This window comes from Tyto alba, unplaced genomic scaffold (assembly GCF_018691265.1).
Source record: "Tyto alba isolate M040663 unplaced genomic scaffold, T.alba_DEE_v4.0 Super-Scaffold_26, whole genome shotgun sequence".
NCBI lineage: Eukaryota > Metazoa > Chordata > Aves > Strigiformes > Tytonidae > Tyto > Tyto alba.
Window position 1 is genome coordinate 10024227 of NW_024881300.1, and position 7644 is coordinate 10031870.

The 7644-nt window shown below is 50.1% G+C and overlaps 1 protein-coding gene across 1 annotated transcript; it reads left to right on the forward strand.

Moving 5' to 3' along the window:
• The first annotated feature begins 229 nt into the window (after positions 1 to 229).
• PLEKHF1 (pleckstrin homology and FYVE domain containing 1) lies at positions 230 to 7644 on the forward strand. Its single transcript, XM_042797376.1, has 2 exons — positions 230 to 272; positions 5301 to 7644. Exon 2 carries the CDS (start codon positions 5313 to 5315, stop codon positions 6132 to 6134), a length of 822 nt encoding a protein of 273 aa, XP_042653310.1. The 5' UTR covers positions 230 to 272; positions 5301 to 5312; the 3' UTR covers positions 6135 to 7644.

Here is a 7644-nt window from a genome sequence, read left to right on the forward strand (position 1 = left end):
GGCGCCGCCAGGAACGGCGAACGACTGGCCGGCGCGAGGCGTAGCGACCGCTCGCTCGCTCGCTCGCGCCCGCCCTTCCGCGCCCCGCGGAACGCAGGCCGCCCTCGGCCACCCCCTGGCGGCACGCCGAGCCCGCGCAGCGCTCATTGGTCGCCAGGCGCGCGGGCGGGCGGGGCCGCGACGGGCGGGGCCGGCGGCGGAGCGGGGCCGGGCGGCGGAGCGGGGCCGGGCGGCGGCGGCGGCGGCGGCGGCGGCCGGGACCTGCTGCGGAGGTACGGGGCCCGGCGGGGCTGCGGGGGGGGCGCGGCGCGGCTCAGCTCGGCTCGGCTGGGCAGCGGGCAGGTTATGCGGAGGAGGAGATTTGGAAGAGTCGAGGGTTTCCGCCGGCGGGCCGGGGCGGCGGGGACCGGGGCGGGGGGGGCAGCGGTCTGGCGGCTGCGCCCCGCTGCTCCGCCCGCTGTAGGAGAGAGGGGTGGGGGTGGCCGTGCTCGGCGCGGGGAGGGCTCGGCACTGCGGGGCCCGCCGTGTGCCCTGCGCCCAGCCGCGGGTCTTCTATCACGCGTGTGCCGTGCCCGGCTCACGGGGGAGCCGGTCAGCACCGAATCGCCACCCCCTGCTCTGCAGCGCCTTGGGGTCTGTGCGTGGCATAAGCGCCGGTTAGAGTGACAGTTTGATCTTTTTTTTAGAAGGGACTCTTAAGTTACCAAGTTTGACCGTGTACCAAAGCCACAGAAATCGGTCCCGCTGCAGAGCTGTGAGAGGAATCCCCCACCTTTGGCCGTACATCTCTTCTGAAAGGCACGCGGGCTGTCAGGAGTTGGGAGAGACCCTTGATGATCACCCACCCTCACCAGCAAGCCTGTGCGTGTCATCTGTCATGAGCCCTTGTGCAGCCTGAGCGTGTAATGCGTGGGCTGACCAAATGCCGTTACGTTAGTCCTGTCGCCTCCAGCTCCAATGCCTGAGAGCTCCGTATGGAGGTTTCTTCCTTACGGCCACTTGCTGAGTTGATGCTGAGGAGCAGCAGAGTGGGGAGCAGAAGGTACACATGGAGTACCGCTGCCTGAGGATGTGTGCATGGCCAGAGAGCAGGGGAGAGGAACGGGGCGAGGCTCTTGCTTGAGTTTCAGGTTTTCCTTCCTTCTGTACAAAGCTGCTTGGATGCTTCTGAGCCTGGGTGGCACGTGCAAGAGCCACAGCTGAGCTCAGGCTACCAACTGCTGATTTTGGTAGCACCAGTCTGTCTGAGCTCCTCAAAAGCCACTGTTTAGCTGTCCCATTGCTCTGGCCCTACATGCCACGAGCCCTGGACATGCTGAGCAATAGTAGCGGGACGCTCAGTAGCTCGGTTAGTCAGTATTCCACCAGGACTGGTGCCATTTCTCAATCAAAGGCCTCATGTGACAGTCCCAAAATGTACATGTGCTGAATCAGGTTTCTCATGAGCACTGCTAGGAGGGGGTTGCCAGAGCCTGCCCCCCCTTGATCCCAGTGACCCAGCAGCTACAGCATGCCGGGAAAGAGGGAGAGGCAAGCTCAAATCCCCTCCAGCAGGAAAAGGAGAGGAACTATGTTTTTCTTGCTCTGATGCCTGTTCTGGCAAAAGGTGGCTGCATCCTGGTAACCATGCTTGGTGAGGAAGACGTAATGCCAGCCCTGCTTCCAGGAGGGACTTCACAGCTGAGCAAAGCAGAAAGAGGGAGTAAGGGAGAGCTGCAGAGAGATGAGGCTGAGGGCATTTTCTGCTGGCAGACCTCAGCAGTCAGATCTCAGTGCACTGATACTCATGGACCATCCCTTGCATTGCATGTGGTATGCATTAGGTATGCGGTGGATACCAAGACTGTCAGTTCTGTTTGACAGCAAGAACAAGAATCAGGTAGAACAGCTCATCACATTGCTACGCTTAAGCCTTAGATACATACAGACTTGAAAAACATACCCCAGACTCTCTGACCCAGAAGCTTAAGCTTAATGCCTGGAATGCATCAACATGGCTGTTTATAATCACAAATGAACAAACGCTCATTGTTAAAAGAAGTGGCTTGCTTACTTCTGGAGTGGAGTGCCAAATAGTATTTTTTTTCCTTTGAATACTGGTCGTATTCACAGAGTTATATATTCACTGCATAATATTTGATCACATACAAAACTAACAGATTCTGATGAAAAAAAAAAAAAACCCAAACCCAAAACTTTGTCATGCCAAAAACTCCCATGAAAAGTAACATGCCAGTAAAGTACATCTTCCCACCCTCATTTCAACTGTGTAAGCTTCTGCCGCACATGGTGCACATGCATATGTATCATTTGGTAATAAGCACTGGGACCCTGCTGACCTGACAGGAGAAACAGGAAACAAATATTTACCAAAATTAATAAAATAGATTAGAATTTATATCCTCATTTTCATATCTCATCACTGTTGTTCCAAAGGGAGAGGCTTTTACATCCCAGCAAAAGAGACCACAATAACACTCAGCAGCCATCTATCTTTACCAAATTCACATAGTACTTCCATTCCAAAGCCAAACTGAGTATTATTTGCAGTGAGTCACAATATTAACATGAAATCAGTGTGTATGTGGCTACTCAAGCTGAGCGCTACCAATCATGGCAGGATTGATCTTTCGTGTGGTGGGATGAGGCGAGTCACTCTCTGCAGATGGCTCTTTCTCCCCAGTCTAACTGAAAAGAGAATGCATAGAGGGATAGAGTTAGTTGTCCAAATCTAAGTGTAGGTGATGTAAATCCCTCCCCTCCTATTTTTCACTGCTTAGTGTGTATATGTGCTGGTCTCCAGTCATTTACGCCCGAGGGGAGGGATGGAAGAAAAGCGCTCAGCTTTTGCTTCCCTGGGAAAACTTTTGGGAAATACCCTGGGCTAGAGCAGCAGCTGACACTTTTAGTCTTATCAGGGAAGATTTTCCCAGAACAGAGTTAGATTTTCTTTGGTTACCTCATGGCATTTTAAGTAGGTAACAAACAGAGGATGGAAGATCCTGCAGGTGGAAGTGTGATGTGTAATGAGGGCTCACTTTCATTTTTTTCCCGTTGCAGGATTGTATCCAGCCCCTGTCCAGCCCTTTCTCCCTTTGCTTCAGGCAGCAAGTCCAGGAGCTTTCTGGCATATGCAGGGGCCCAAATCCATGCAACAGCTAAAGCCTTCTCAGCAGCAGAGCTTGCACTCCTCTTTGAAAATGAGCTTATGTTTCCTGGCTCTTTGCAAGCACGGTCTTTATATCTAACAGAATGTTTTAATTTCCACTGGGATCTAGTACATGGAGATCCCTAGAAATAGAGTTGTGTCAAGTACTATATTTGCGTGAGAGGTTGGACCATGCTTCTAAAATACATAAAATAAAATTAAAAGAAGCAGGCTAAGAGCTGAGGCTCCATAACCCAGAAACATGAGGAAGTGAGACTGGTGGGAGCAGGATTAACTGCTTTGGTTTATCCCAATTGGTGTTGCTGGTGCCAAAAATTTTTGACAGTATTTTGTTGTATTCACAGTCTTTCCACACCAAACTTTCCCAGTCAGATCATTGCAGTTAATTGTAAGTTGTCCTCCACGCTGGAGAACACACACATGAGTGGATATACTTAACTGTCCAACTCCATCAAATCCATTCTGGTGCTTCAAAGCCCTGAAGATACACATCCTCCCAGAAGGAAGTTGGAGGCCTTGGGATCCTCCCTCTAGTCCAAGGGAAACCCCAAAGGAGCCCGCTCTTCAGGAGCACTGGCCACTCACCACGTCTCTCTGAAAGCTATTTCTGCAGGGTAGGTTGTTTCATTTAGGTCTCCTGAGGCTAAACCTGCATCTTAGCTTTGTACCTTTGTACCTTGGCCTGCTCTAGAGAAGAAAATTCTGGGAACTCAGAGGAATTGGCTGGTCTGTCTGCCAGATAGCTCAGGCAAGAGGTAAATGGCACTCAGCAGCCTTAAGCAGCGGCTTTGTGGTTTCCCTTGTAGCATACATAGGTGATTTGGGGTGAAGGGCAAGGGAAGAATGTAAATCATCACTGTCCTGAACACACAGGACCAGGCGTGTTGTCCTCCTCCTCTTTCCTTTCCCCTTCAGCCTCCATGGCTACAGGGACTCTGAACAAGCAGGGTGGGGAAGGTGGTGGAGAGGGGCTCTGCAGCAGCAACTTGATGAACCGCTAACAGCAACCAGGGCGATGCAGATCCCTGTGATCTCAGAGCCGCCTCGTGATAGCTGAGCTACCTTGCTGGAGGAGGAAATGACTCACATTCCCATGTCCGGCCAGCCTCGGGGCAGCACCCTTCAGCACAGAAAGGGCTAGGTGCAATGAAAAACTGAATTTACCATATAGAGTGCTTTGCTTACTACAACTACCAATAGCAAACATTTGCTTTCACTTCAGAGTTACCCTTATCTGGGTTTTTCTATTAAAAAAAGCCCCAGCAAACTATCAAAACCCCAGATTGTATGAGAAGGAGGGTGCAGAGGTGTGGGAAGGGATGAGCGTGCTGCCTTCAACTTCCCCTTCAGCAGAGATCAGACTATTTTCAGAATGATGTGTCTTGTAAATGGAAGGACTGGTAATCCCAGCATAACTGGAGTAATGGAGGAAAGGCTTGGTTTGTGTGGGTTGATTCACATAGTGGGTGATTTTCTTCTTTTTTTGTTTGCCCTTTTTGTCACACAGGGAAGACCAGTGGAAACAAGTGATACTGCACTGTTTTGTTCCTGCCTTAGCTCTGACCCAAAATGTCATTGTGGGATGTGTGTGTCTGTAACTGGTCCTTGAGAAAGCAAGTGTGCAGTCAGAAATGGGAGGCTTGCTCCCAATATCACAGATCTCCTCCCTGAGCCTGCATCTAGCTCAGCATCAGTTAGCTCCCAGCACCACGAGGTGTAGAAGGGAGGGGATCCTGGTACCCTTCAGCTGTCACAGTACGGTAACTCCTGAGCAAGTACGTATACTTGCATAAGAGCAGGTTCAGACCACCCTGCTTCCTTTACTATGGGCACGCAGTTATACTGGTAAAAAGCACAGCTGTAATGGAAGAGCTGGCTTTGCCTTCAAGGGCTTCTATTGCTGCAATCTGAAGTATCCCAGTATAGACTGGGCTGTTGCAAAGTGGGGTCAGAAAATTTGAAAATTTCATCTAAAAAGGTGACAAACTAAAGTGAGGGCTGATAAAGAGATTACTCATAACCTCAGGTTGCATTAGGAGCATCTCACCTGTGCATATTTTCACTACGCAGCCTCACCCCAGTGCAGATGCTTGCAGCTTCACCACTTCTCTCTTTATTTTCCTCTCTTCAGAGTGAGCTGGAGATGGTGGACCATCTTGCAAACACTGAGATCAACAGCCAGCGTATTGCTGCTGTGGAAAACTGCTTTGGGGCTTCCGGACAACCCTTAGCCGTGCCAGGAAGGGTCCTTCTAGGAGAAGGGATTTTAACCAAAGAATGCCGCAAGAAACCAAAGCCTCGCATATTCTTCCTTTTCAACGACATTCTCGTCTACGGCAGCATAGTCATCAATAAAAGGAAGTACAATTCCCAGCACATCATTCCTCTTGAAGATGTCACTTTGGAGACGCTTCCAGACACCTTGCAGATGAAGAACCGCTGGATGATTAAAACTTCCAAGAAGTCCTTTGTGGTTTCCGCGGCCTCCCTCACGGAGAGGAAGGAGTGGATCAGCCATCTGGAGGAGTGCATCAGGCACCTGCTGACGAAGATGGGCCGGCAGCCCTCCACGGAGCACGCAGCCCCTTGGATCCCAGACAAGGCGACGGACATCTGCATGCGCTGCACGCAGACCAAGTTCTCCACGCTCACCCGAAGGCACCACTGCCGCAAATGCGGCTTTGTCGTCTGCGCAGACTGCTCCAGGCAGAGATTCCTGATGCCCCGGCTGTCCCCCAAACCCCTGAGGGTCTGCAACCTGTGCTACAGGGAGCTGCTGGCAGAAAAGAAGAAGGAGGCAGAGGCAGATCACAGGCAGCCAGAGCCGATCCGCTCTGCCATCCCAGGCTATGAACCCTCCAGCGGTGATGACAGCGACAAGTCTGATGATGACAAAGCTGACCAGTGGCCCGCAGACACAGAATTTTATACCTCAGAAGTATCCTGGTCATCTTTCCATAGCTGACCACCTCCTTGGGAGTCAATGGCATTTAGACATTGGGAAGCCAGCTTCTGGCCTCCAATGCATGTCCTTCTCAACGTTTTCTCTGGAGACTGTGCCCAGCAAGGTTGATCTTGGCCCCAGTGTGGGGAGCAGAGATGGGTTTACCCCTCTGAGAATGTGGCTCATACAACATAAACACAGAGAGCAGCATCTCAGTGAAGAAACCTGAGATGGACTGGGGCAGAGACCTGCGGATTGGATCAGCCTTGGTCAAATGAGCTCACCCTTCGGTGCCTTAATCTTCCTGTCTGCAAAACCAGAGCAATACTAACTTCTCTCAAATGCTTTGAGATCAGCTCTTGGGAGAAAACGGAGCAAGAAATCATAGAGTTAAACACGCTTGCCGGCTAGTGGTATGTTCCTCTGTCATGGCAAGGGGCACTCCGGATGCCATTTTCCATGAGCATTGCATCTTCATCAGAGTCTGCACTGCAAGTATGCCAGCCTGAGGGGATGGCCGCTAATCTCTGTATGGTAAGGTTGGCATGGGCTTACATCTCTACACCTGGGTCTCTCAACTTTGGAAACACTAAGGGAATGGTGATCCAAATGCAGAGAGCTCGTCCAAGGCTTGGTGTAAGAAGCCTTAGCAAAGCACTGGAGCATCCAGCTCTTGAATAGAAAGACACCATTTTGGTGGTACTGGTCCAGGAGGGAGGAAGGAGATGGGAAAGGGACAGGTAAAATTATACAGAGGAGTGAAGTAAGGAGGGAGAGACTTACCACAGTTGACTCAACTAAGCGCAGAGCCCCAGATCTCAAAAATAGGCAGTTCCACTGGTTTACCATCAACTTGCTGAACTCAAGCCTATTAGGTGAAAGGATAGCCCAGGGAAGACTTGTTAAAAGTCTTGAAAAATCCAGGAAAATGCCCCAAATTAAGATCCTATGAAGTACAGCATTTCAACTTCCACTTTCCTCCTGAGCAGGAGCCCAAGGCAGTGAATGCTCACTTGTGGGCTCACCTCATGCCTATCAGTCTCAGAAGTCCAAAGTTAAACTCCTTTATGTACTTCCAGGATCGGAGTCCAAGACTTCACAGTTAACTTGAGATCAACCTTAAAGTTCAAATTAAGTTAGAAATAAACTATGTTTATTCAAGTATTCTATTGTAATATAGTGTGGGAGTAAATATACTGAAAATCAGACAACAGCAATTGTTTTGCAGTAGACATTTCTATAAATTCCGTTATTACTTTTAGTATATTTTTGTATTCTGTATTTTATGCTCTGGAAAAGGAACATGGCTGGGAGTACACTGCCAATGTTATAAACTTCTTTCCTTAGCATGACCTGTTCCAAACAGTGTATTGCCTGCCAGACGGCCAGACTTAGGGTTTTTTAAATTTCAGTTAAAAGTAATCATTCCTATTGTCTTTTGTAAACTGCCACTGTTCCAGTGAATTTGTATCATTTGACTGTGTGTGAATAAAGATACGGCCAACAGGAAGAAGCCAGGAAAATATGATAA